Consider the following 27705-nt stretch of genomic DNA (forward strand, 5'->3'; position numbering starts at 1 on the left):
TGAAGCAGCCTGAGGCATCCATTCCTTCCAGCCCCACCAAAAATAAGAGGGGAATCGTAATGGCAGAGATATGGCAAATGTCACTGAGAAATCAACATTATTCAATTGTATTCTCAACAGGAATTCTAAATTTAAGCATAGAAATAAATTAGTTGAATTTTATCCTACCCCGGGTGCCCATAATGCATATTATCAATCTTGGTAGTTTACCAGTTTACCCCTCTTAAAAGCTCCATAGCTGGCCAGCCCTTAATAAGCATGGAATTATTTACTTCTGACTATTCTTTTCATTATATTTGAGTTCAGGATTTCAAATCTAGTTATTTCTATCAGATTATTATTAATCCAATCATGCCTTAGGCCACAGGGAAGTGAAGAAGCACGCCAGTTCTGTATAACTAGTTAGTTAGTTCGGTGTGGATTAGTCATCGCAGTTGCCCTCTCATTACGTCGCCGCGGCGGACAATTGGGACATCCCTCCACCTCATCCACCTCCTCCACTCTTACACTCTTGCACTCTTACGCTCATCCTCCCTCTGACCTCCTCTCCATCAACTCTTTCATTCTCCTGTACAAAAATACACCACTCTACTCGCGTTTGTACGCGCGGGCTGCTTCTGCTTTCTATCTCGTTGGTACGCTAGGTCTCTTCCAGCACTGTCGAAGGTCTTGCTCATCGGGCGAGACTTTCAGCCTCTGACTTCCATCATTCCTTCGGATCTTGCTGTTCGTGAGTCGGCTAAGCCGGTAAAGCGCAGAGCGTCTGAAGACGACCCCTCATCTCGGCCTCAGAAGAAGAACATGACCGTATGTCTCAACCCTGCAACATCCCATCCCGCTTTGTCACTGACCCACTCCTTCCCTCAGGACGGCACCATGCAGGTCGATAACCCCCAAGAAACCGTGGAGCTCATCAAGCAAGGCGAGATTGATGAGAGTCTGTACAGCCGTCAACTGTGAGAACCCTCTCCCAACAAACGCAAATATAATTCCGATTTCTAATCATTTCTAGCTATGTTCTCGGCCACGAGGCCATGAAGCGCATGGGCTCCTCCAACGTTCTTGTTGTAGGTCTCAAGGGACTCGGTGTTGAGATTGGTGAGTGACGACGTATCCGAAACCTCCATTGCCATTTGCCTAATTTTAGCCTCGTACAGCCAAAAACATTGCCCTTGCCGGAGTTAAATCCCTCACCCTCTATGACCCCGCACCCGTCGCCATCTCCGATCTTTCCTCTCAGTTCTTCCTCCAACAACAAGATGTCGGCAAGCCGCGTGCTGATGTCACCGCCCCGCGAGTCGCCGAACTCAACTCCTATGTGCCAGTTACTATTCATGAAGGCGGAAACCTCGTGGGGGATCTGGAACAGCTCAAACGTTACCAGGCCGTGGTCTTGACCCAGACACCACTGAAGGAGCAACTGGCTATTGCAGACTTCTGCCACAAGAATAAGATCTATCTGACCATCGCAGACACCTTTGGACTTTTCGGTTATATCTTCAATGACTTTGGCAAGAACTTCACTGTTGGTGATCCTACTGGCGAGGACCCTGTTGGTGGAATCGTTGCCGACATCTCCGAGGATGGTCTCGTTTCTGCGTTGGATGAAACCCGCCACGGACTAGAGGATGGCGACTTCGTCACTTTCACCGAAGTCAAGGGTATGGATGGCTTGAATAACAGTGCCCCTCGCAAGATTACTGTGAAGGGTCCCTATACTTTCACCATTGGCGATGTTTCCGAGTTCGGATCCTACCAGGGCGGAGGTCTTTATACTCAAGTGAAAATGCCCAAATTCATCGATTTCCAGCCTTTAGCAGAGCAGCTCGAGAAACCCGAGTTCTTGGTTTCCGACTTTGCCAAATTCGACCGGCCGCAGCAGCTCCACATCGGTGTTCAAGCTCTCCACCAGTTTGCGGAAACTCACCAACATCAACTACCCCGCCCACACAACGACGCTGATGCCCAGGAGGTATTGAAGATTGCCACTGAGCTTGCTTCTGCGGAGGAGGAGAAGATTGAGCTTGATGAGAAGATTCTTAAGGAGCTGAGCTACCAGGCTCGTGGTGATCTCAACGCATTAGCCGCGTTCTTTGGTGGTATTGCTGCCCAAGAGGTTCTGAAGGCTGTCTCTGGGAAATTCAACCCTGTGCACCAGTGGATGTACTTCGACTCCCTGGAATCTTTGCCCTCCAATAGTACTCGGTCCGAGGAGAGCTGCAAACCTATTGGCTCTCGCTATGATGGCCAGATTGCGGTTTTTGGAAAGGAGTACCAGGAAAAGCTCTCCAATGTGAAGCAGTTCCTCGTTGGTGCCGGTGCCATTGGTTGCGAGACTCTGAAGAACTGGGCCATGATGGGCCTGGGTACTGGTCCCGAGGGCAAAATCTTTGTCACCGACATGGACCAAATTGAAAAGAGCAACCTCAACCGTCAATTCCTCTTCCGCCCTAAGGATGTGGGCCGTCTTAAGAGTGAATGCGCCTCTGCTGCTGTTCAGGCCATGAACCCCGAGCTCAACGACAAGATCGTCACTCTCCGCGACCGCGTCGGGGCCGATACGGAGCACATCTTCAATGAGGATTTCTGGAATGGACTGGATGGTGTGACCAACGCCTTGGATAACGTGGATGCCCGGACGTACGTGGACCGTCGCTGTGTCTTCTTCCGCAAGCCTCTCCTGGAGAGCGGCACTCTCGGCACCAAAGGCAACACTCAGGTTGTCCTGCCTTTTATCACCGAATCCTACTCAAGCTCTCAGGATCCCCCCGAGAAGTCGTTCCCAATGTGTACACTGAAGAGTTTCCCTAACCGCATTGAGCACACTATTGCCTGGGCTCGAGATCTTTTCCAGACTTATTTCGTCGGTCCGCCGGAGTCTGTGAACCTGTATCTTTCGCAGGCCGACTACATTGACCAGACACTCAAGCAGGCGGGCAACGAGAAGCAAACTTTGGAGCACCTCCGTGACTTCCTGGTTACAGAGAAGCCTCTGACCTTCGATGACTGCATAGTATGGGCTCGCCAGCAATTCGAGGCTCAGTACAACAATGCTATCCAGCAATTGCTCTACAACTTCCCACGGGATTCAAAGACCTCTTCGGGTCAACCTTTTTGGTCTGGTCCCAAGCGTGCACCAACTCCTCTCAAGTTTGATAGCGCCAACCCCTCTCACATTGGTTTTGTGATTGCGGGCGCCAACCTCCATGCCTTCAACTACGATATTAAGAACCCTGGTGCGGACAAGGGCTACTATCGTAAGGTCGTCGATGATATGATCATCCCGGAGTTCACACCCAGCTCCAATGTGAGAATCCAAGCCAACGAAAACGATCCGGACCCGAATGCCCAACCCGCTGGATCGACCAATGACGCTGACGAAGTCCAAAAACTCGTGGCTACTCTGCCATCTCCTAAATCTCTCGCCGGCTTCCGTCTACACCCCGTCGAATTCGAGAAGGACGACGATACGAACCACCACATCGACTTCATCACAGCCGCTAGTAACCTCCGCGCTGACAATTATGAAATTCCTCAGGCGGATCGTCACAAGACCAAGTTCATTGCGGGCAAGATCATCCCCGCTATTGCTACTGCTACTGCCCTGGTCACCGGTCTGGTGGCTCTGGAGCTGTTCAAGGTAGTCGACGGCAAGGATGATATCGAGCAGTACAAGAACGGCTTCATTAACCTTGCGCTGCCATTTTTCGGATTCAGTGAACCAATCGGCAGCGAAAAGGGCAAGTATCAAGGCAAGGAGGGTGAAGTTACCATCGACCGACTTTGGGATCGTTTCGAGGTGGATGACATTCCTCTCCAGGAGTTCTTGGATTACTTCGCCAGCAAGGGTCTGGACATCACAATGGTCAGCTCCGGAGTTAGCTTGCTTTATGCCAGCTTCTACCCCCCTTCCAAGGTGAAGGACCGCCTCCCGCTACCGTATGTACTATCTCCCTCGTATAGACTATATTTAGCAAAACCCCGCTAACGCCACTCCACAGGATGAGCAAGCTCGTCGAGCACGTCAGCAAGAAGCCGGTCCCCGACCACCAAAAGAATATCATTTTCGAGGTGACGGCCGAAGACCAGACCGAGGAAGATGTGGAAGTCCCTTACGTGATGGTCAAGCTGGCGAAATAAAGGGTTCAAGAGGACTAGCCCAACCAAAACCCAGAGCCAAGAAACAGCAGTATCATATAAAGATGTGGCTCAGAGTAGTTAGAGTAACGATTATTATCAATGACCCAGTTTCCTGCTTAGAATTACCATCACCAATCCATTGTTCATGCTTATTCAATTCTTATTTTCTTATCCATCGAAGCTTGGGATGCATTGGCCACTTTCCGGTTCAAGCTTAGGCGCGTATTTGCATTACGCACTGCAGCCACCGTATCAGTCAGAATCAAGTAAGCATACTATCTCGTCAACGTCACCCCGCCGTAAGCCCGCCTTTTTTCTTATTCTTTCTTTCAATTCCAATAAACCTCGGGAAGAACTATAAAATCTCCAATCTGCCCATGCTCTTGACTCTTCTGCGCTCATCGGGGTTTTATCATCTTCCACGCTCCACACGTCACGCGGGGTTCCTTGCAGCTTCCAACCACAGCTTCTCCACACGATCACCAGTTAGATTTCAAAATATGGCGGTAAGCAAGAGACCCCGGCCGACCTTGATTTGAAAATTACTAAGTTTTTTTTTTATACATACAGACCGGCAATGCTAGTAAAGTGACCGACTGGGTGAACCCGGCTGACAAGTCGGGCGAATTCAAGCGTCAGGTATCGGCATTCCGCAACTTCGTCTCCCGCGAGTCTGGCGCGGAAATCCCTGCAGAGAAGGGTCGCTACCATCTTTACGTCTCCTACGCCTGCCCCTGGGGTAAGATGAAGCTTTGATAGAGCCAATTGTGAGCTATAATCTGACTGATTATGTGTAGCTCATCGGACTTTAATCACCCGCAAGCTCAAGGGCTTAGAAGATATTATCTCTTTCTCCTCGGTGCACTGGCACCTCGGTGAGAAAGGTAGGATTCATTCCATTGGAGCTTAACATCTCATAATTCGTATACTGAATCCTTCAGGATGGCGCTTTGCTACTGCGGATGAAAAGCTGCCCGGGGAGAATACCATCCCCGATCCGCTGCATCCGGAGTTCACCCATCTCCGTGATATCTACTTCTCCAACGAACCGGACTATGCTGGCCGATTCACGGTTCCAGTCCTCTTCGACAAAAAGACCAACCGCATTGTCAGCAATGAGGTGAGAATCTTATTCCATTTGACAAATTCATGTATCCCACTCACATGACATAGAGCGCCGAAATCATCCGCATGCTCTACTATGAATTTGACGACCTTCTCCCCGAACAATACAAGAAAGTCGACCTCTTCCCATCTGCCCTGCGCAGTGAGATCGACACATCCAACGAATGGATCTACAACGACGTCAACAACGGCGTCTACAAATCCGGCTTCGCAACCACCCAAGAGGCCTACGAAAAGGCCGTAGTCACGCTCTTCTCCTCGCTGGATAGGATCGAGGCCCACCTAGTCAAGCAACAAGCTTCCTCGAAGTATTTCTTCGGAAATTCCGTCACCGAGGCCGATATCCGGCTCTTCACGACTATCATCCGCTTTGACCCCGTCTATGTTCAGCACTTTAAGTGCAATCTGCGCGATATTCGATCTGGATTCCCGGCTATTCACCGCTGGGTGCGTGGTCTTTACTGGGACCTCGATGCTTTTCGCGACACGACGGAGTTTGAACATATCAAGAAGCATTATACCAAGTCGCACAAGCAGATCAATCAGTTTGCGATTACGCCACTTGGACCGGTACCGGATGTTCTGCCCAAGGATCAAGAGGTTCCCGCTGTCAAGGCTGGTTAAATACTAGGATTTGCGAACCTTGGAATGCGAACGTGAAGTAATAATTGATGCAAATTAATTCCAAAAACGTTCTATCAATAGTCAACCATGCTCGCTGCTTACTTAAGCGAGCGGGATATCTAAGCAAAGTGTAGTATTCTTTTAAATATATACAGAAAAGGAGACAAATCTCAAATGGTATTGCGTGTGAAATTCACATGCCTCGACGCCTTGCCATGCTGATGGTTTGTGGGAGTACCCTGTGTTGTCCAACGTCATTTTCTAAGCGCAGATCCCCCAAAAAGGATGACCGCTCAAAAAGACAATGATAACAGCCAAGGGCTATAAGTAAATGCAAAATGATGATGGCGAAATGGCAAAATATATCAAAATATCGAATCAAGCCCGAGAGACATGGAGCATGTACAGAAATGACAGCACCGGATATGTATGGCATTGTTTGGAGGGTATCTTGGTCGGGTATGTCTCTCGATAGAGATCAAAGCAAGGAGAAGATGATGTTCGCGATGAGGGTAAGGTAAGGTAGTTAGGACAGAAATATGAGAGATATGAGAGAAATTAGTATGTTATGTATAGTGCCATCACTTTAGGCCGAGGAATCGTTTTGAGTTCTCGTAGACCACGTAACTGATTGAAACGGCGGGCGCCACTTTCAAGAGATTGGGAGTGAGTCCCTTGTAAAAACCACGGGGGCCTTCTGTTTCAAGAGTTTTACGAGCCACATCACCGATGCTGGCGTATGTTGATGGATGCAAAACGGTTCCCTGTGCCTGAAGACGAGTTCGCATGACATTGAGTGGGTAGACCACCGAGGCACTCAGGCCGCCACTCAGGGCACCGATAGCACCGGTGACAAAGTTGTTGAGTGGGATATCGTCTTCATGGCACTGCTTTATGCGAGCCTGGCGAGCGAGAAGAGCACGCTTCAAGTACTCAAATGTGGTCAAATCGATCGCAGCATACGGAAACATGCCCATTAGGCCGAGTGGCAGACCACGGAAAAAGCCGAACAGGCCGTTTGCATTCCATACTTTGCGAGCTGTGGCTGCAATAAGCTTGTTGCCCCGCAATCCGCCTTCGACGGTCGAGCATTGCATGCGAAATTTCAATGTGTCGAGAGGATACACGAAACATCTAGGAATCTGTCAGAACTGATGTTCATTATTTGGCACGTCAAGTCAAAACTTACTGGGCGACCATTCCACCGATACCACCTGACAAGAACTGGGAAGTTGGAAGAAGCCGTTTTGTGTCGTTATGCCCTTCCATGCGGGCAAAAAACCGTTTGGCCGACTCGTATGCTCCGAATTTGATCGCAGATTCAGGCATGACCTTCACAACATTCAATCCGTTTCCTAAACAGCGTTAGAAACCCGTATCCTTGTGACATATGGGGTTATGTATGCTTAACTTACCAGCAAACAAACTCCGCATACCGCCAGCCCGCCAAAGCTCTCTGAGAGCATCGAATAATGTTTTGGAGGCATCTCCCGCCGCAGCAAGTGGGGCGCCCTCTTTGGCCGCGCGAACCGCCGAGTTTTTGACACCTGTCTGGGCGATGAGATACACTTTCAGACGATCAAGAGGGGCAGTTATCGTCCTGGAAACGACGCCTGCGATACCGCCTGCAGCGAAATAGCCTAGTTGAGGGGTATTCTCGGTCAACTTCCGTTCATAATTCCGCAGAGACATCCGCAATGCGACGAGTTTGGAAATGGGAAGATTCTCCAGCTCGACATCACCGTCCATGGCGGTGGTCGAGTCAGAGGGCGGGCTAGTTTGCGCGGAGGCTGATGGGAGGAGGCAGGCGAGGGCGTGCAAAGAGAGAATATTGTACAAAAGGCACTGGATGGCCAGAAGAGAACGGTTAAGAAACGGAGACTCTGTACCTAAACCCTGTAGATCATTGATGTGGACATCTCCTTCCGGGTTTAGATTGCCCGTGGCCGTGTAGTATGATAAGACTGCGGTGAGATCGGTTGAGGATCGAAGCGGGAGGAAGAGGAGAAAGTCCCTAAGAAAAAATGGGACGGTTAGCTTGAATGCTCCGAATACCCGACGTGTATTCACTGTGGCCGTCTGTCTGGTAAAGTGGTGCGAGGGGTAGATAAGCCGAACCTCCATTCTGTGTACGATATGACGCCGTCGTGGTTTTTGTCGACCTCGGCAAAGAACTGATCCAACTTCGAATTCGATACGGTGACCCCCGATTGTGCAAACGCGTTCCGCAGCTCGTTCTTGTCTATTTCGCCGTTTTTGTTGTGATCGATGGACTGGAACATCCGCCATAGCCCAGACTCGGTATGGTCGATAAATTCCTGGAACTCTACAGAAGACAGAAGGGGGTGATACATTAGCGCAACTCCTAAGTCCTAAGGAAGAAATAGTTCATGGGTCTTACCTGCATGATCTATCTCGCCGTCTCCATTCGTGTCGACCTCACGCAAGATACTGTGCAGCATACCATCTGCGTTTTTGAGAGCTGCGACCGCGTCAGTCGGGAGCGTTCGGCACAGGATATCGGCAGGACTCACGGTGGTCGATCTTCTTCAGTCCTTTCTTCAACCCGTTCAAGTCGATATGACCCTCCTTACGCGCATCAAGGGTCTCCCAGAGCCGGGCAACTCGTTCGTCCCGCTCATCCTTCGACTCGCCGGGTGCCATGTTCGGAGGAAAATTGTTATTGAGCACCCGGCATGCTTCAAGGGAGCATCTCCTCGTGTGTCAAAGGTGAAAGTGTAGGGGGTAGCGACTCCAGGGGAGGGGCGTCTTTAACGATGAAGCATGAGCCTGAGCCTGAGCCTGAGCATAAAAGAAAGCATAAGAGAGGAGCTTTGCGGGTGGGGAGGGAATGATTAATCCGGGCCCGATCATTGCTGCAGCCGCCTTGACGCCATCATCTCTTGGGCACGGGACCAGGGCTGGCCCTACTTTCCTATTTAGGAGGGAGGGAGGCTTGTCCCCGCCTGCCTGGACGTCTGCTTTGCCGGTTGGTAACTATGCCTGATTCTACATGTATATACATGTAGACTAGGTAGACGTCCTGGGATGTTATAAAAAAGGATGAATTCTTGTTAATCTCCGATCTCACCTCATCTCTTCCCCATCCAAGATGGCCGCCAACTATTGGGCGTCTACTCAACGCCGACATTGGCTCTTCACTCGTGAGAAGCTGGCTGAAACTCGAGACCGTTTACGAGACCGAGATAAGGTCACGCATTCACAGTTCCCACTTCCAGACCAGCGCCTATTAAACATTTACTTCAACCAACGTACGAAGTCACTCTTTTTCCTTCAAGTTGTTGGCTTGATTGAACCCTTGCTGATATGTCTCCCAGAACTCATCAAGTTAGGTAAACGCATGTCCACTCGCCAACAGGCAATTGCAACCGCCCAGGTATACCTCAAGAGGTTCTATACCAAAAATGAAATTCGCCAGACCAACCCCTATTTAGTCCTCACCACCGCCTTCTATTTGGCCTGTAAGATGGAAGAGTGTCCCCAACACATCCGCTTTGTCGTCGGAGAAGCGCGCGGACTCTGGCCAGGTATGCTTTATTCTCGCTCTCACAAATCATGACGAGAGATCTAATTATCAGCAGAATTCATCACTCCAGATGTGGCGAAGCTCGGTGAATGCGAATTCGCTCTCATGTCCGAGATGAACTCCCAGCTCATCATCCATCACCCCTATCGGACATTATCAGAACTTCAAACAGAGTTATCTCTTGGCTCGGGCGAGATAGCTCTAGCTTGGTCCGTGATCAACGACCATTATCTCACCGACCTTCCTCTACTGAATCCGCCGCATATCATTGCGGTCATGGCGATCGTCGTCGCAGTGGTTTTCAAGCCGTCTCATCCAGGAGGAGCGTTCTCCAGCCCTGCCCAGTCTGCCCAGTCCACCATGGCTGGTGTGGCTAGGGATGGAAATGGCATGAACATGCTTGCTGCTCTTGCAGATAGGACTGGAACTGGACCTCCTCGGATTCAGAAGCTGGTGCAGTGGTTAGCGGAGAGTGAAATTGATATCAAGGCTGTCATCGAGTCAACTCAGGAGCTGCTCTCGTTATATGAGGTATGGGAGCAGTACAGTGAAAAACACTGCAAAGAGTTCATCGGACGAATGGTGAAGAGCAAGAACCTGGACAAATGATTATTTTTAGCGTGCATCTTCGTTGATTCGATGCTTCATGGCGTTTTTCTGGCTTTTGGGCGTTCTGTTTACCCTATATCTTTGCATTGTTTCTGGGCTTTATTTTTGATGGGCTATTCATGAGCTTGGGCTTTACACATTAAGGGAGCATTGCATTTATTCAAGTTTTTCGCTGTTCCTATTTATATTGAGATTCGAGCTTTGATTTAATCAAAATCATGATGGTCCCTTTGACAAAGCCAACGGAACTCACGATGCACTTGCTGTAGTGGACATCTCAGTCCATCAGACTGCTCATGCTCTAGAACGTGTCGATTGCCGGGGTCAAAGGAGGCTGGCGAATTCAGTATTTCAGCCACGCTACTACTGTCTACCTATAAAAGAACCTCCACCTAAACCATGACATTGAGATCTCTATTATCATTTGTTATAATGGATCCTTGGGGATCTGATAATGAACATAAGACTGACATTGACTACGGAGAGTCTCAAGTCACAGGGGAAGTATCAGTCTATGTGCTGTTGTTGACGGCTTATGCCAGCATTAGAACCGAGAGTCGTCGTTTGAACCAGGCCACTCATACTGGCAGAAGCCCTGGCCATACCATACTTGAGTTTATCAAAGACTTTTGCATGCCCCTTGCTCTCACTATTCAACGCTCAGCAAAACGTGCCAGGTGATGATATAAAATGACATGCCGTCGTGCGCAGGGGTTATTCTAACCCGGACCAATATCTGAAACAATCTCCGAATCGGAGTCAGGTAAGCCCATGGCTACACCGCATCAACATCAACACAGCACCCGTGGCAATGTTTCAAACCAGACCGTGGCGATCAGATCGTGTTTTCTTTTTATCAAATCTCCTTGCCTGGTGTCTGGGGAAGGCGACCCGAACTAGTCAGGGCCTCCCCTCTGGCCCCTCACTGATTCTACTATGCATACATACTGCAGTCAGATCATAAGATCTGAGAGATCGCATCGCATGCCATGCGCCGAACTTATGCGTTTATGCGTCAGCTGCATAAATAAGGCTTCGAGTCGGCGGGTGCTTGCTTGTACCAGCATGTCTACAAGTGAGTCTGTGTCCGAACTCTATGGGCATATACAAAGTTATCCCTTTTTGCGCATCATTATCGTACCCCCTCTCTCCTACAAAGGTTTAGGTTCACTAGCAAGGCTTGAAATAGAACTCCGGGACAACCGGTTCTCAAAGGAGCGGTGAAGGTGATAGCCTCGAAGTATGTATGTAGCACGGGAGAACGTCGAGGGGTTCGTCCCACGCAGTGACTGGACACGAGGGGAGCAAGCACCGACCGGGGGGGGGGGGAGAGACCGGGGGTTGTTCCAGCAGGCGCCGGCATTCCAAGCCGGGTCAGTCAGGTACGTGATGGAAATCAGACCTCTGTACTCCGGACGGATACTGAATCAGCACATATCTGCCACTTCTCGAGTGGAACCGTGTGGAGGGTTGGGCCGTGAGTCACGATGCTACCTAGCGAGGGAAGCAAGAAGACGCCGCATCCTGTAACACATTTACGAGTAATGGGGACCCGGTTGCCGCTTTGAGGAGGCCGATGGGACAGGGTTGGATCTCATTTTTAGAGAGAGGTGGTGGTGTAGCCAATGATGGAGAAAGTGGTTGCATGCACTACACTGCATACCCTACAGCATCAATCGTGGCGTGTCTAAATCGCCCAGAATCTTCCCCCAGTGGTCCCTGTGCCCTGTGAGTCGAAGGATTGGGGAATCTGGGAATCCGAAGGGGAGGCGATCAGCGATCAGAGATCAGCAGCCACAACCGGGGCCCTATGGGAAGAGGGGAATGTGGTGCCTGGGACCTGCAATACGCTGCACAGTTCGGAGCCATAAGCACTACGACGGTAAAGAGCAAAGCTTCGAACTCTCGATGCTGGCAACGGAGACTCCGTTTGTACCAAAATGCCTTGGCCCACCCCCTTCAGGGAATGTTCAAGAGAGGCTGGGGGAGGATTGGAATGGAATCCCCCAAGGTGAAGGGGGTGGAGCCGTGCAAAAATGGAGGGTGACAATCCTTATTGTGCATAGCCCTACCCTATGTATGGAGCGTTATGGAGACAGACTCACACACGAGCCACCAAGAGTCCACCAAGGGTGGAAAAAGCGAAGGTATTGAGAGATGTCGGGGGAGGGGGGCGTCATGACGATACCCTCGAGGAGAATCGTCGGTATCGTATGTACCAGCGACTAGTAGCCATCAGTTCAGGAGGCAAAAGGCGCAGCCACTTGTAGGCGCAGTTGGTGGGCAGATCTGTGACAATCCCTGCTCGATCAGGGTTAGATCCACCCAGGTCGACGACGTCACGTTGTTTTCTTCCGGCAGTCAGGGAGAAAAACAGTGAGAAACTGGTGGGAAGCGGTAAAGTGTGGATCGAAATTCGTGAGGGCTGGAGGGTGATTGGAGGAAGTGAAGTCTTGAACCTCGCCACTGCGGCCGCTCGGCCGGGTTTGGTTGGTGCGTGACTCGGTGGATCCTTCTTTCGCTAGCGCATTGGCTGTACATTACAGTACAGATTACAGTACACAATTACACCTACCCATCACTGGTTACTACACAACTGTGACCATACCTGACCATACACAGTGCAAAAGACCAAAACACACCCACCGCACCCCTCAATTCCAACTTCCGCTCTCCCACAACCCGTTCGATTCTTCTCTTCTTCTACAAAACTTCTTGTGCTATACCCCCAACTGCTCACTCGTCTTCGACTCCATTCTCTTTTCTATTATCTTCACTTAACTTCAGTTCTCTTCTCTTTATACTTTCTGTATTTCTCTTCCAAAGGGTGCTGGCCTTACCATCCATACCACCCTATCACAATGTCTGCCTTCTACAACCACCACCACTACCAGCAACAACACCCTCACGCTCATATGCCAACCCAAAATCACCACCATGGCCGCCGTCGGGCTCCCAAAATGGCTCAGCAGAATGCTCAGCGTCAGTTCCGTGGAGTCAAGAGCATGCGCGAATTGGCCGAGGCTCCCGCCGTCACAGCTTTCCGGGCTCGCTTCGAGGCCGGTCGCTCCTTTGACCTCGACGATGACCTGGAGTTCTGCCCCAATCTCCTGACCGAGGACGACGTATGTTTTGCTGATCCCAGCAAAGGGGAAAGTCTCTTGGGAGACAGGCGTGGGCTAACGGTTTCCTCTTCCCCCCTGCAGTTGCACTCCATCCACTCTGCCTCGTCCGACCGCTCCTCGCTCTCCAGCGGTTCGCCTGATACCTCTCCCCTGCAGCACCAAATTCAGCCGGTTCAGCAGGTTACTCCCTCCATCTCCCTTTCTCCTGCGCAGGCCAACTCCTACGTTCAGGCCGGTGTTGCCGGTAATCTTAATCACGCCAACTACCACCAGTCTGCCAACAACCAGGCCAACCGGACCCGCAAGGTCATCCCCATTGTCAACCCCAACACTGGAATGACCCTGGCTAGCCCGCCCTCATCCATCTCCCCAGCGATGATGCAGGCAGCTCAGCGTCGATGGTGAGAGCCCTCCTCGGGTCTCCCCCCGGGCGCGAGCGCCCTCCGCCCTCGCGGCATGTTTCCATTGCACGTCATCTGAGCTTCTGCATCATCGGGATGGTCCTTTTAATCGCAGGTCCTAATATCTTGTTTTGATTTTTTGATCTTTTCATCTTGCATTTCCCTGTCTCATACGGGCTGGGCTACCTTTGCATTCGATAACGACACCACTGGAGGGTATGTTTTTCTCCTTTCTACGACTACGGCGATCGATCACGGTGATCGACAAAAAAACCTTCAAAAAACCCGAAAATTTCTCGAAAATCCGGCTACATTGTATATACCACTCACCACCCACCTCTTTTTTCCCTTTCCGCCGATTTAACGACCTACACCTATATCTTTCGCCATATATCTAGATCTCTTGCGATGCTTCCAGCTTGTTGCGAGCGACGGCGCCTGCGATTGGATTATTTTTGCATCTTCTACCTACGATCCCGACCGTCTCTCGGGGAGGGACGAGAAATTCCTTTCTCTTCTTTGGCCCTTGGTTTTTCCGGTTGAGGCCGACCGATGATGTATAGAATGGTGACTTGCTACTTGACGTGCATGTTCCATTGGAACCGGAGTTGATTTTTGTTCTTTTTGGAAAAGGAGAGGGTCGCTCGCGAGCGACTTGGACCCGAACCTCTCTTCTCTCTTCACCTACGCTGTGACTTATTCTTTGCCACGATTTCCTTACTCTTTCTGGATTCTCATTTCTTGGGGTTATTTTGCTCTTGGGGCGGGATGGATTTCACATTATCTTTTTCAAGGATCTAGAGGCGGAAACGATACACGTCTGCATTGCTTGGGCACTGTTGAAATATCTGGGATGTGCTTTTGTTTTTTTTTCTGTTATTATCCCCTGTTTGCACTTTGGTCTGTTTTTGTTTTGTTGGGCTTTTTTCCTTGTACATCGGTTTTTATTGGGGAGGGAATGGGTGATACGCGATACTCATTACTTCCTTGCCACGGGGATGTGGCTGGTTGGGTTTGGTTGCGAGCGAAACCATGGGATGCGGAGTTGTTCTCTGTTTGAAATCGATATCCTGGGGGTCTTTTCTCGCGGAACTTTTGGCGAGTATTAGACCATTTGCGTTGAAAATGGTTCTTTTTGCTTTTTCTATTTCAACTTTGTTTCTGATATTCCTTCATCAATGTCTTTTTTTTTCCTTTCTGCATTTGGACTCATTCGGTTCATCCTCTGGTTCCCTGCATCTTTTTGATAAGGATGAGGGAGCAGCTCCCGGAGAGTTATGAATACGTTATGATGCCTGATTACCACTTTGAACCTTCTTGCACACTGTCATTTTCAATCACATCTCTTTTGTTCATATTCTCAAATAGCTCCTGTTGGTGATTTATTCTGGACAAATCGATGTGACCGATTCCTACCTTCAAACTCCGTCTACAATGGCCGCGTGCTTACTCGTAGGTACCCTAGTACGTATGTACGTACTAATAATCGCCGTGGAGAATGGAATCCACCATATCTTGTATAATTTCTTGAGTATCCCCTGCATCGAGAAAAGAAACCATGACATTCGTACCCCTGCGTCACTGATCGTCCGTGTTATTCATGATGTCATGATATTCCACGAGGGCGAGAATGGTATCTGATGCACTCGGGATGGAATGCTCAAGCTGTGTGCATGGTGTAGTAGTAGCTAGCACTCATGCCTATATTTGAGTACATCATGACCTCGGTGTAATAGGTGTTGATTTAGATTCTGTACGAGTAGTTCAAGTAATATTATCTACACTGAATGAAAATGGATAACCCGAACGGCGCCTGCGATTGTTCTCCGCCAACCCGAGCGACCGTTAGGTATTGCTGACGTCACGGCTTCGAATGCGATGTCCATGGCCAGTCAAATCGGCCGTTCGGCCAGGGATCGCGAATAGAAATGCCTTAATTGGGCCTTGTGGCTATTGTTGCTTAAAACTCTCGGGGTTATTCTGGAGCAGCTTAGCCCACCTACTTTGACTTCTTGAAACCCTCCATCTGCGCCTTCATCTCAACCATCTAGACACCTCCAGCACTATCTTGAAAGGTGTACTAGCAATCTCTCCGAATATCGGTACGTGGGTCGTCACTCTCATGATGACCAGATGGCGTTGGAGCTTCACTCCTAGGCTTGGCGGGCTGTGGGGGAAGTCGTCATCGCTAGCTGCTCATCTGTCGAATCCATATATATCTCCAAACTTCCCGGGCCACTTGTTCTAACAGGTACTACCTAGTTAGGAGAATTCCATTTCAAACCTCAAGTTTCACCATGTCCTTCCTCACTCCTCTTCGAAACAGCACCCGTCAAATCCCACGATCCCTCCTCATCCGGTCGACGGCTGCTTCAATTCACACCTCTGCCCCACGATTCAGTCTCAAAGAATCCGATAAGAGTGAGCCACCTTGCAATCGCTACAACTCTCAAGCGGACATACTAAATATGAAGTACAGACCGTGATGATCTACCAAACATCTATGAAACACAAAAGGTTTCCCAGGTGAAGAGGGCCAAAGAAGGGAAAGGGAAATGGGAGCCTGAGCTTGCGAGCAACAGCGAGGCTGATGTATGAGTCCTATCCCCAGTCGAGAAGTCGAGTCAAGCTAGTACTAATTTACCGCGCTATTAGGTCAAGGCTGACCGAGGTGAGGTCGAGCACGATAAAGTCTTCCAGGAGTGGCAGGAGAAGGAGAAGGCTAGGAAGGCAAAGGCTACCTGAGCCATCCATCTACAAGGTCTCCAGGAGTCTAAGGTGTTAGCAGACAATCAGTATTCGGAGAAAGAGAACCTGACGCCTGAGTCAGATTGTCATTTTAATGGAAATTCTTTGTGAGACTCGGACGGATCCGGTATCATGCGTCTGTCTATGTTTATGCTTATGTTTACGATATTGCAAATGAAATGAAATCGGACAGACACGGCAGAGTGCTTGTAGATGTAGAAGTAGAATTTCAACCGGGGGAACCGGCGACATGTTAATAGGATCAATCCCAACGCCAAGGAACGACTTGATAAGAGGCCAAAGAGGCCAAACAGAGAGCTATCCCATAATATACCCCAAAGAAAACGCCCGCTCGCAACAGATAGGGTTGAACAGAGAAGATAAAACCGAGCCCGCCAGTTATCTTATTTCAGAATCACAATCAGGATAACCAGTATAATTATTAGACCGATGATTGTCATCATACTCCAGTTTTCACCTGCCTTGCGTCGAAACCGATCCATCCGCTTCCGCGCATTGTTTAGGCGACCCTGATGGCGGTCAACGTCGTCATCAACCCCATCCAGTAGCGCAACATGACCATCCAGCTCATCTCCAATCTGAATACTCAATTCATGTTGCCGGCCAATCGACTCGCCGAGCCGATCTAACTGGTCGTCCTGATCGCGCATCACCTCCGAGTGATGATCATGAATCTGCTGATTAGACCAATCAGACTGGTCAACGGGCGAAGGCTCATCGCGATAGGGGAAAACATTCCGGCGATCACGCTCTTCCTCATCAATTTCCTGTTGTACAGCCGCGGCCGCGGCCGAATTATCCATGAAGCGCACCGATTTTGATGGAGGGTGTTGTGGAACGGGCTGTTTGAGATCGGGCGATGTTGCGGGCCGGTTGGTAACACCCGCATCCTGGTTGGAGGCTTCGGAATCAGTGCCATAAAACTGGGAGGATAGGTCTCGGAGTTGGGCATTGAGGGGGCCCAGCTGGTCCTTTAGGGCGGCAGCGCCAGTGCTGTCGTTGGATTCAGCGAGATGAGCCTGCTCGGCTTCGACGGCTTGGATACCCTCTCGGAGGGAGTCGAGGGAGCGGGAAATCTCGCCATCCTGGGCATTGGGCTCAAGATCAAGAGATATAGCACGTTGTCGCTCTAGCAGTGAGAGCTTGATGTGATCAGCGAGAAGGAAGAGCTGAGATGGGTTCGACATGGCGATGGCGTCAGACGGGGGGTTGGTCGTGAAACGAAGTATTTCGAGTATTTGAGCGCCCCTGGGGGGAATATATGGTCAAAGCGAGAGACAACCAGTCCAATCGACTGGGATAATCAGTCGGAACAAGAGATGGTTGGAGGAGATATCGTGGTGGAATGAGGTGAGGTGAGACGAGAGTTGCAGCTAAGGGAACCCCGACATGACCGAGCGCGGGTCTGCGATCTGCCGCTTCCTTTTGGGCCTGCCGCCTTTTGCCTCCCCGCAACTCCACCCTTCTTCTACTTCTTCTTCCCATCTGCATGTAACCCCTTGAATTCGTGCTTCTTCCGACTCGGACTTGAGATCCCCCTTATCTCATACACTGGATGACCTTCTTCTGATCAAGTTTTATCCTCAAGGGGCTCTTTGCTCCCCGTGATCGACCTGCCCTTGACCTCGGCATCTACATCCCGCCTGAATATCCGCCGCATTCACAAGCTAATACCGCAATTCCCCCCGGGAAAGTCTTCTTTCTTCAAAACACCTACATCTAAAGGCTCTCGACTACACGAAACAGCTTCATGGAATTTGAGACAGGTGGTTATCTCCGCGCATCATGAATATCCAGGACTTTCTGGCTTTCGACCCCGAGGTCAACAGTGACCATGACATGCCAGTCGACTTGCGCTCCCTTGACTTCGTCTCCAGCTACGACTCACATTTGATGTGCCCAATCTGCCACTGCCCTTTAATTCAACCGGCACGCCTGCAATGTGATCATGTGTTCTGCCAGAAATGCCTTCGATCCGCAATCACCACCTTCCACTCGGCCGATTCGGAAGAGTTCCCGTGTCCCTCTTGCCGAACCCCCACCAGCCAGGTCTCGACAAACGTCCCCCGCCTTTTAATAAATATGTGCGACGAGATTCAAGTGCGGTGTCCTTTCCTTGCGGAGGGCTGCCAGGAAATCGTTCCGCGGGGCCATGTCCAGTCGCATGTGGATAAATACTGCGGGTATCGGCCCTTGCCGTGCCCGGACGAGTCCTGTGATAAGATGACCCGGAAAAAGGATCTTCAGCGGGAAGAGAGATGCATGCATAGCTATTATCTGTGCACGCGTTGCGAGCAGGATATAATGGAACAGGACTACGAGGTTCGTATCCCTTGAATACCAATTATCGGCGCTAAAGCAGCCATGCTGACAAAAGCCGCTCTGTAGGAACATGATAAAGAGCTATGCCCTAGTCTCGACACGACCTGTGTGGATTGTGGGACCACAATACCGCAGCGAGAGCTGAAAAAACATATTGAAACTTGCGCTGAAGTTGTGAGCCCTTGCGTGGCGTCCAAATACGGTTGTACAGCCAAGATCCGTCGGGCAGAAATCGCAACCCATGAACAATCTTGTCCACTAGTCTCTATCGGACCATATTTCGAGTCCCAGAACACCCGGCTAAATTCTCTTGAATTGACAATGCGACATCTCCAACAAAGAAATGAAATATTCGAGGACGGGCTTTCAAATATTCGTTCTACGTTACTCGAGTCCGCCCGCGCGAGTGAGGGGCATCGTGGTAGCGGTAGAGCTGCTACTGATGGCGAAAGAGACGGACAGAACCAGGTTGACGATTTTGACGACTTGACGAACTCTTCAAACGTCTTCTCATCTAATGCCACGACATACCTTCTCTCGCTCCATGAATCGTTGCGCGAGGAAGTCAGCCAAATGTCACACGCTCTCACAGATCTCGACGCTCGTGCTAGCATGACGATCATGAATGAATGTCTTCGGATCAAAGAGGATATGGCCCACACAAATGCTGCTGTCAACAGCGTCCGTATGCAAGTTCAGTGGCTCATGAATCCCCGTCTTCACAATGGTGCTCGAGCAGGAGGCATGCGCACCAATACCAGCACTGCTGGTACAGAATCGCCTCGCTCGCAGTTGACATCAACTTCCGCACCGGGGCCTAGCCAAGCCGCCGGCCCATCTTTGGGACCCCTTCGGCCTCGGAGACCAAGCGATAGTGGGCGTGAAGGAACAAAGCTGTAATTGGGTCTTGTGAGGTGGGAATTTCTTGAGCGTTGCATTATCTCCAATTATGGATGGAGATGGAGTATAGGATGGTCTTGGGTTCATATAGCTTATGAGTGATGATTGGGCTGGGTTGCCCTGTCGGGGCAGGTGTCTTGGATAGATGGGTCTTGTCTCTTATATTTCTACGCCCCGTATTGTTAGGGCTGTATCTCAGAATTTATTAATCAATATCAACATCTTCATCAACTAATGTACATTTATTCTGCCGTTTGTCACATGTATGGTTTGTAACTGCGAGCATTTGGGTCATCGCGTAGAGCCTTTTTCCATGCCTCGTATTTTTCGCTGGCTTTCTCTTGGCTGCGAAGCTTTTGTCGCTTTCGCTTCAGCCATGGCCCTTCTGGGGGGCTATGCGGGCCTTGGGGTTGAGGACCAGATTGTTGAGGGACAGCAGATTGGCCATTCAAATGATCAGGTGTAGGTTTAGCCTTGACACCGGTCGAAGATCCATTTGAAATATTCGCCTGTGAGTCTGGACCGGGCATCGGTGGAGCATTGGGTGCCTTCAAATACATGGCCTGGCCGCAAACAGACGCGATTTGGGCCCTCACCAACCATTCCCTGTGAGGAACCCAGAGTGAGGTATTTCGAAGTATGATATCCCGCTTTTCTCGGGAATCAACGTATATGTTAATCCCCCTGGAACAACGACGCATCGCCATAGTAGCACGGATTTTAGCGAGTTCGGGGTTCCCAGACCTTTCCAGCGCCAAGTGGAAGCTCTTGAAAAGGAAACTTGCGGGATGGTTTTGAAATCTCCACTTTACACCTGGCACGTAGAGATTATCGTATAAGTTCCAGACAATTTCGATCGGCGCTTCATACCCAGCAGAGACAGTCAAGTATCGATCGATAATTGGTTGATAGTCCTCTGCGAATCGAACATAGTCGCCATGCTGTAGGAATGGCATCCAAAGATGGGATTTCTCTATGAGAAGTTTCTTATCCAATGGCGTAAACGTACATATCCCTATCTCTCCCTATTCAAAGGCTCTGATATATTTGAAGACAATACGTTGGAGCTCACTGTCGCAACTCTGATGCAGCGCAGCCTCGAACTCTTTGAGAACATCAGCGTGTGCCATTTCCTGGAATGCGGAAGGTGTATAGGGATGAAGTGGATATTCCATGTCCCAGGCAAGCTTTATCATAGTTCCTGGGCTGTGTTTCTCCGACCAGCTGGGCTTAGAGGCATCGACAGCGCATTGTTCGACGACTGATGTTTCCACAGCAGGCGATGCCTCTGTCGTAGATGACAACTCTGAGTCAAATAGATGCGCCAATTGAGGGTCTGAAGAATTCTTCATCTTCTCGGCCATCAGCGAAATCACCCTGTTGGCTTGAAACATCAAACCCATGACATAGCCCGCAGGGGCCGACGCGGTCGGATTTTCAGTCGTGTGCGAAAAGACATGTCCGTACTGTTCTTTGAAATTGTCTATTAAGCCGCGAACGCTTTCGGTATCATCCCCAATCGGAGGAGCCGTTGGCCATGGGGATACCATGCTGGTAGGTGATCGTAGTGTGTTGTGCAAGGGTGTTCTCACGACGCGTATCAAACGCGTGTGGGTTTCAATGACGTCCGACCAAGGCGGAGGATCGACGATCTGAAAGAAAGGGCCTAAGATGGATCTATCACTTTAGAACATTGACTATAAGGAAAATTTACTTGAGTTCGATTGATCTTACTGCGGTAGTAGGTTTTTAGTTTATTTTGTTCATTTTCATTTGCAAATTCGTCGTCATCCGAAAGATAAAGGCCTGAGGGATAGCTCAAGTGCTTTAGATATTGGAGATTGTAATCCTGCTAGTCCAACCTGCCTATGCGAAATCTATGAAAAGTCGCATCTAATTCTCCACCTTGTTTTCATACACATAGCCCTGTCTAATTTACTTGTTCTGGACTTCTCGCATCCGAGCTTTCTGCCGGTGGCGAGCATCGCGTCTTTTGTCTCCTTTCGACCTCTTGCCCTGCTCGGCATTTCCAGGCCTCGGGGGATTGGGTGGGTTCGAATTATTCTGCGGTTGAGCCAACTTGTTCGGTCTTGCCGGCTCGCGATTTCCTTTTCTGCTTTTACCACCATGGGCTGGGGCTTGGGCTGCAGCTGGCCCGTTTGGTGGGTTGAAGGGTTGAGAAATGGGGGCCTGGACCTCCGGCTGCTGGGTTTCGAATCTGTGATGTGTGCCAGTGTACCCGGATGGTCCTGGGATTCTTGGATTGTTGAGGGGAAGTCTATTGGGAGGTTGGCCATTTGGCTCTTGCGGCTCCGATCTGCGCCGCGTACCATTGTAGACAGGTGCAGCTAGCAACCTTGGATTGTTGAGAGGCATCTGGTTTGGAGCGATATTAGACCCTCGAGGATCCGGTCCTCTAGGCACACCGTTTTGCTGCACTCGTGATGGGTGGACATATGGGATCTTGGAGATGTGATCTTTGGGCCCTTGATCATCCGGTCTTTTCTGTGTGGCAATACCATTGCGCTCGAATGCAGCTGGTCTGTCCGGTGCGTTGAAGGGCAGGGAGGTCGAGGTTTGATCCCTAGGCCCTTGCGGTACCGATCCGCCGTGTGCGCCATTGTACCCCGGAACCACTGGTTTGCTTAGAGTGTATGAAGGCCCGGGTTTGGGATCTCGATTCTTGCTCTGGTTTGGTGTGATCGTTCTCTGGTCCTCTTTCCTCCTCTGCGTATCGTTCTCCGTGGATTTCATTGCAACGGGCGGGGGATTTTCGAAAATCCCGAGATCCCACTTATCGATATTTTTTTGCAGCATATGGCGGTCTTCGATTGAGTTGAGATGAACATGCAACGACCTAGTCTCGCTTTCATGAACAATGCCTGAGATTTTGACCGCAGCTACTTCGGGATCACTACTCCGCTTCAGCGCAGTGTCAACTCGTTCTCTCATTTCAGAAAGAGACCCTCCCTGTTCTTTCCAGGCCATGGCGTGGAATTCGGTCATTTTCAGTGTGATGTAGAATGGACAACAAGTTATCCCAAGTAGCGACGATGGCTGGAAATGCACATTCTCAAAAGGGTTGGGCGTGGGTTTACCTTTGGTGTCCGTGTAATAAAAGCCCGGAAGCCAGGCAGAATCTCCATCTTCGAGGTAAGGTATCCAAGAATGAGCATGCTTGATGAGCTCTTCCCTTTCCGAGTGACCATTGGGGTAGAGTATGATATCCCCGAACTCAGGCCGGTGCTCGATATAGAAAATTTTCATCTGCGACAGACCACGTATGCGACTTGATCGTAGAGCAGATGTAATCGACTGTGAAATAGACTGTACTGCACGGTCGGACTCCCAGTTTTTGTACGGAGAACGCGATCCTTTCCAACAGATCCTGAGGGCAAATGGTAACACCTGCTCAACACCTGTTGGTGCTGAAATCCCCTCGGATGAAGGATCTTGGCCATCAACGCCTGTAACGTAGCGGCCAGATACCCGAGCAGCATCACCTTTCTTGAGGTGAGGAAACCAGTATTGAGCATTCTGAATAAGGTACTCTATATTTGACCCCTCCCACGGATACACATCCAAGTCCCCCGATCTTTGAACTTGGACAGTTTTGATCAACTTCTTCTTCAAAGTTGTGTCGCTGCTAGTGTGCAGTGCTTTATTCAAATCGATAACGATGGCTAGTGGCTTTTTCTGGGGGTCTTGGTGGTATTGTTGATACGCCTGTGCTGCGTATGGGGGATCAGAGCATTCCCAGCGTATTCTGAAAGAATTCGGGCCAGTGTACAGTATTGGTGCCGTGAGGGGTTCCTCGGATACTGGGTTGTTGTGTTCAGTCACTGCGATATCTGATGACAATACAGACGTCACATCAAGTCCGTCATCTTCGAAGTGGTAGTCTTCGCCTTCTTCATTTGGGTCCTCATCCCCGGCGATTAACATGTCTTCTCTGAGCGGGTCACTTAACCCATTCTCGACAGTGTTGCTTTCAGTCATGCTGATGTCTGCCATTTCGATGTCGACTGTGGCACCAGCGGCCGTTGGAGTATGAGCCATATGAGCGTCGGCCATACTAGAATCAGATTGGAGCATAGAGGAGTTTCCACTGTCGGCTTTATCTTTCTGGGTATTCTCTTTGCAACTTTTGGAAGCTGCGATTTGAATCTCCTTCTCATTCGCATCCCCTTCCTCGTCCATCGGGTCGTCAACATGTTCCTCGACGCGCGTCGGGACAAGTTCCGGGTTTTTATTCTGGGGAGCCCCATTGAGAAGTCCATCATTCAGATCTCGGGTTCTCCCAGCGACCGCGTGGGCCTCAATTCCATTCGCACTGGCCTGCGCGACGATTTGAGACGGCCCAGGGGCCGGGGAATTGGGAAGCGTTACACCTGCATTTGGAACGGTCCGGGGCTCTGGATTGGGGGGAGCTTCCTCCAAGCCCGATTTCTTTTGATAGGAAGATTGAAGCTGTTCAGCCAGTAAAGTAATGACCTTATTCGCGTGGAACATCAAACCCATAACATAGCCCGCCGGAGCTGCCGCAGTCGGGTGTTTCAGTGTGTGCGAGCATATTTCCATGTATTGGTCTTTGAACCCCTCGATCAGGCCGAGGGTATCAATACATTCATCCTCGATCGGAGGTATGCTGGGCCACTTGGCGACCATGACGATGGTTTTGGTGGTCGGATACCACCTGGGCATAAACTCGTGTAAGTGCCAGAGTCAAAAAGTCGGTCTCCACCGCAGGCGGTCCACATGCTTGGGGTTGGAGGGGGGGGGAACTACAAACGCGAAATCGACACATCATAATTTACTTCCCAGGCGAGATCTTCAACTCCTTTTGTTTCGTTTGCTAACGTATCTCATATTTCTTTTTTCTTGCTTAGCTAACAGTAAATCTCATATTGCCAATTTTCGACCCTGAGAGATCCATTTACTTCCACTTACTCGCAATCATTCCCGCCTATAGTCACATCTCTTGAAATCTGAAGTATGTTTGGCAGCAGCTGGTCTGCTGGAGTTCTTCCAATACCACACTCGGTTGCCACTCCAAAATCTTTGACAACAATTTGTGCCGCTCGATTCCTCCTCCTGGGTCCCTCTTCGTCATTGAAGTGTACCAATCCAAGATAGAGTTTTGCCCCTGTACCAATATCAAGCCGTGCCAAAGGTGCAAAATACTCCGGGTCATCTCTGCTTTTAGGTACTGCCAGATCAATCCATTCGTATGCGAGATTTTTTTGGCAATATCATTGACAAAGTCCACAACCATTTACATGTCTTCCGGCTCGATGAGATGCTTGTGATCCAAGTCGCCATAGCAGGGGGACCCCCCAATGGGACATTGAAGGCTATATGAGCTACCATGTGTTGGAAGCGACTGAGAGCTCCGTTAAAAATTGGAGAAAAATACGGCTTAAATAATTCGTCATTCGGTCGACCTCGCTCATACTCTAGGCTCATACTCTAGCGAAGTGACTTCAAAACTGAGATCCAGTTGAAGGGTCGTCCGCGGGAATCTCTTCAGCGATCGACTCTATCGTAAATTCACTTCCCATAGAAGGGCTCCAGTTGCTCTTGGAACTCCGGTCGTATCTGACTCTGGATACAGGCATGTGGTGAAGGGAGCGAGACTTGAAACCGTACGCCTGGAGGTATGATACCTTGATGGCGAAGCTCCTTGTACTTCTGGTTTGACTCCTTCGCAATTAGGTCGTATCCGGATGGCTTGACATCGTCCTGGGTGAAGATTCCTTCGTGGTCTTTGGGAAGTGGAACACCGCCAATTCTGAACCTTAGGGAAGTTCTCGCGCTGCCAGCCAATCCAATTGTATCTGTCCCCAGTTTCGCCATCGGGAATCGATGCTAGGTGGGCTGGTAGAGCCACGCACAGCTTGAATGCTTCTTCATTGGAAGACACAGTGAGACTTCCCACTAAGAGAACCCCCCCTTGGGGGTGTGAGACATACTTGGGTGTAATCTAAATTGGACGAGATAGGGGGCGATACGGGGGGATTTTAATAGAGGAATACAAAAACAAACAGGTATACATCCAATTTATGAGGAGACCGTCAGACTACTAAGCTGTCGTCATTGAGGCAGACTTAACAGTACGATAATTCAAATGACACGAAGCGATTCATTCAGACTACTTTTATTAGTATCTCAGGCCGATCCGAAGAATGAATTCAAAATAAATTTACATATTCCAATTAAAGCTAAACGCAAATATCGAAGACCTTCCATCGAACCAAACAGACCTTTTCTCTACCCTTTCCAACACCGCGGGAAAGCCATGAACCCTGGATTTAGATCCCCAATTTGTCAGTGAGTTTCCGAGCATCCTCACAGTGTGAACAAGACAGGACTACCATTATGCAGATGGTATATTTATATGGATGGATAACACGGGCCAATATCTCAACATGGTGAACCTATGTACTGGAAGTCGGACCCGGTCATGCAATCCGCAGACACAGCCACGATGCCAAAAGCTCACCGTATCTTGGCATCTTGGCATTTGGCATTTTCACTGTAAATATGGCTTGGTACTGGCTACATGAAACAATGAAGCGCCAAGGCGGAAGATACGCCGTTAGAAGATGTCTTATATTCCCGCGAAAGGCAGAGATAGAATGCACCCAAGTCAAACGGTGACCTGGACCCTGCATGACCTCGAGGGAGCGGTGGAGTAATTCCATCCAGTCAAAGGTCGTAGAATTTCTTCATGGATATTAAGGGTCCTCCAATCGGACGTAGTATTTGTGACTGGGACAGTGCAGAGTAGGTCCTGTCTTGTCTTGTCATGAGCTCCAAAGTTATATAAATATCCTCGTTGACCCTCGATTTGATGAAGCATCAAGCATCAACTATTAAGTTGCAGTATCAACCGAGGAAAATGCATTCCAGCGCTATCATCCTTGGTCTCATTGGCATTGCCAGTGCCCAGACTCTCAACATCCCCTCTCGTGTGGGTAATATTATCTCTCTGCCTTCTCCTAGTGAGATCTCAGGCAGTGTTGATCTGGGCAACCGCGAGTACGATCGTGGTCGAGCCTGCGACAATGATGATGACACTGGTATGTACCTAATAAAAGAACTAATTCAAAAGCACAGAGCTAATTGAATATAGGCGACGAAAACGCCGTGTTCATCTTGAAGGATGGAGCATCGCTGAGCAACGTGATTATTGGAAAGAACCAACTCGAAGGCATCCACTGCAAGGGATCCTGCACCTTGACCAACGTCTGGTTCCGTGATGTCTGTGAAGTGAGTAGTTCCCTTATATATATGGCTTACTGGTACTAACGCGGCCCTATAGGACGCCATTTCCATCCTCGGAACCGGAAATGCCCTCATCAAAGGTGGAGGTGCCCAAGAGGCCAGCGACAAGGTGGTGCAGCACAATGGTGCAGGAACTGTCACCATTGATGGATTCACAGTAGTGAATGCAGGCAAGCTGTACCGATCATGCGGCAACTGCAGCAACAACAAGAGCAAAAGCCCCCGGCATGTGGTGGTCAAGAACGTCAAGGCCAAGGGGGTGTCTACCTTGGTAGGAATCAACTCCAACTACGGCGATACCTCGAATATTAGCGGCACCTGTGGATCCGTCAGCCACGTGTGCGAGGAGTTTGAAGGAGTCGATAAGTCAGAGGGCAGAGAGAGCCCCAAGCTGAAATCGACTGCTTCCTGCAAGGGACAGTCGTCTCTTTCTTCTTGTTAAAAAGGGTTTATTATAGCGTGCCACGGAATATATGGCAATACCTGCTACTGTTCTTCCCGATACGCATCATAAGTTCTCAGAGGTAGATGCTGAGAGACTCTGAGATTTTGTACTAGTAGTACTACTATTCATTAGTTACTAGTATGCAGCACTCTGCCATGGTTCTCACGGGCAATATTTGACAATCTTCCACTAATATCGTTCATCTGAGCAGAAACGCCCTATCTTAAAGCGACAGTTTTAAGACCCATTTATAGTAAATTGCTCTCGCCTAAGAGGTTAATCAAAATCATGGCCTTTTCATTGTTTGGATTTAGTGCTTCTGTAACGAACTGGTGTTGTTACCATTCGTGGATGCCTTACGCCTGCGGCATCTACTAGGCACCCATGCCTACATGTATCTAGTTCTCAGCT

General features: G+C 49.7%; 12 protein-coding genes across 12 annotated transcripts; 7 read left to right on the forward strand and 5 right to left on the reverse strand.

Annotated features, from left to right (window-relative positions):
• Nucleotides 1-801: 801 nt before the first annotated feature.
• Nucleotides 802-4140, forward strand: ubaA (E1 ubiquitin-activating protein ubaA; the record flags this gene model as incomplete). The annotated part of the gene is made up of 5 exons (XM_056630725.1): nucleotides 802-807; nucleotides 868-956; nucleotides 1013-1098; nucleotides 1158-3939; nucleotides 4002-4140. 5 exons carry the CDS (start codon nucleotides 802-804, stop codon nucleotides 4138-4140), a joined length of 3102 nt encoding a protein of 1033 aa, XP_056490027.1.
• Nucleotides 4141-4640: 500 nt separating this feature from the next.
• N7509_006089 (glutathione S-transferase family protein) lies at nucleotides 4641-5889 on the forward strand (the record flags this gene model as incomplete). Its single annotated transcript, XM_056630726.1, has 5 exons — nucleotides 4641-4646; nucleotides 4711-4879; nucleotides 4938-5024; nucleotides 5082-5260; nucleotides 5314-5889. 5 exons carry the CDS (start codon nucleotides 4641-4643, stop codon nucleotides 5887-5889), a joined length of 1017 nt encoding a protein of 338 aa, XP_056490028.1.
• A 581-nt stretch (nucleotides 5890-6470) lies between these two features.
• Nucleotides 6471-8553, reverse strand: N7509_006090 (calcium-binding mitochondrial carrier protein; the record flags this gene model as incomplete). Its single annotated transcript, XM_056630727.1, has 6 exons — nucleotides 6471-7023; nucleotides 7079-7244; nucleotides 7305-7903; nucleotides 7960-8215; nucleotides 8291-8371; nucleotides 8424-8553. 6 exons carry the CDS (start codon nucleotides 8551-8553, stop codon nucleotides 6471-6473), a joined length of 1785 nt encoding a protein of 594 aa, XP_056490029.1.
• A 448-nt stretch (nucleotides 8554-9001) lies between these two features.
• ssn8 (cyclin-dependent protein serine/threonine kinase regulator SSN8) lies at nucleotides 9002-10045 on the forward strand (the record flags this gene model as incomplete). Its single annotated transcript, XM_056630728.1, has 3 exons — nucleotides 9002-9161; nucleotides 9228-9437; nucleotides 9492-10045. The coding sequence occupies 3 exons, from the start codon at nucleotides 9002-9004 to the stop codon at nucleotides 10043-10045; spliced, it is 924 nt and encodes a 307-aa protein (XP_056490030.1).
• Nucleotides 10046-13005: 2960 nt separating this feature from the next.
• N7509_006092 (DUF4452 domain-containing protein) lies at nucleotides 13006-13575 on the forward strand (the record flags this gene model as incomplete). Its single annotated transcript, XM_056630729.1, has 1 exon — nucleotides 13006-13575. The coding sequence occupies one exon, from the start codon at nucleotides 13006-13008 to the stop codon at nucleotides 13573-13575; it is 570 nt and encodes a 189-aa protein (XP_056490031.1).
• Nucleotides 13576-15868: 2293 nt separating this feature from the next.
• On the forward strand, nucleotides 15869-16316 carry N7509_006093 (uncharacterized protein; the record flags this gene model as incomplete). Its single annotated transcript, XM_056630730.1, has 3 exons — nucleotides 15869-15992; nucleotides 16051-16163; nucleotides 16227-16316. 3 exons carry the CDS (start codon nucleotides 15869-15871, stop codon nucleotides 16314-16316), a joined length of 327 nt encoding a protein of 108 aa, XP_056490032.1.
• A 407-nt stretch (nucleotides 16317-16723) lies between these two features.
• On the reverse strand, nucleotides 16724-17527 carry N7509_006094 (syntaxin family protein; the record flags this gene model as incomplete). The annotated part of the gene is made up of 1 exon (XM_056630731.1): nucleotides 16724-17527. The coding sequence occupies one exon, from the start codon at nucleotides 17525-17527 to the stop codon at nucleotides 16724-16726; it is 804 nt and encodes a 267-aa protein (XP_056490033.1).
• Nucleotides 17528-18125: 598 nt separating this feature from the next.
• Nucleotides 18126-19562, forward strand: N7509_006095 (uncharacterized protein; the record flags this gene model as incomplete). The annotated part of the gene is made up of 2 exons (XM_056630732.1): nucleotides 18126-18662; nucleotides 18729-19562. The coding sequence occupies 2 exons, from the start codon at nucleotides 18126-18128 to the stop codon at nucleotides 19560-19562; spliced, it is 1371 nt and encodes a 456-aa protein (XP_056490034.1).
• Nucleotides 19563-19819: 257 nt separating this feature from the next.
• On the reverse strand, nucleotides 19820-21112 carry N7509_006096 (uncharacterized protein; the record flags this gene model as incomplete). Its single annotated transcript, XM_056630733.1, has 2 exons — nucleotides 19820-20535; nucleotides 20635-21112. The coding sequence occupies 2 exons, from the start codon at nucleotides 21110-21112 to the stop codon at nucleotides 19820-19822; spliced, it is 1194 nt and encodes a 397-aa protein (XP_056490035.1).
• Nucleotides 21113-21497: 385 nt separating this feature from the next.
• Nucleotides 21498-24230, reverse strand: N7509_006097 (uncharacterized protein; the record flags this gene model as incomplete). The annotated part of the gene is made up of 1 exon (XM_056630734.1): nucleotides 21498-24230. One exon carries the CDS (start codon nucleotides 24228-24230, stop codon nucleotides 21498-21500), a length of 2733 nt encoding a protein of 910 aa, XP_056490036.1.
• Nucleotides 24231-25112: 882 nt separating this feature from the next.
• Nucleotides 25113-25418, reverse strand: N7509_006098 (uncharacterized protein; the record flags this gene model as incomplete). The annotated part of the gene is made up of 1 exon (XM_056630735.1): nucleotides 25113-25418. The coding sequence occupies one exon, from the start codon at nucleotides 25416-25418 to the stop codon at nucleotides 25113-25115; it is 306 nt and encodes a 101-aa protein (XP_056490037.1).
• Nucleotides 25419-26463: 1045 nt separating this feature from the next.
• Nucleotides 26464-27291, forward strand: N7509_006099 (pectate lyase; the record flags this gene model as incomplete). The annotated part of the gene is made up of 3 exons (XM_056630736.1): nucleotides 26464-26644; nucleotides 26698-26834; nucleotides 26887-27291. 3 exons carry the CDS (start codon nucleotides 26464-26466, stop codon nucleotides 27289-27291), a joined length of 723 nt encoding a protein of 240 aa, XP_056490038.1.
• Nucleotides 27292-27705: the final 414 nt, after the last annotated feature.

Source organism: Penicillium cosmopolitanum, assembly GCF_028827165.1.
Source record: "Penicillium cosmopolitanum strain IBT 29677 chromosome Unknown utg000006l:49.0-5199605.0:1.0-5204138.0, whole genome shotgun sequence".
Taxonomy (NCBI): Eukaryota; Fungi; Ascomycota; class Eurotiomycetes; order Eurotiales; family Aspergillaceae; genus Penicillium; species Penicillium cosmopolitanum.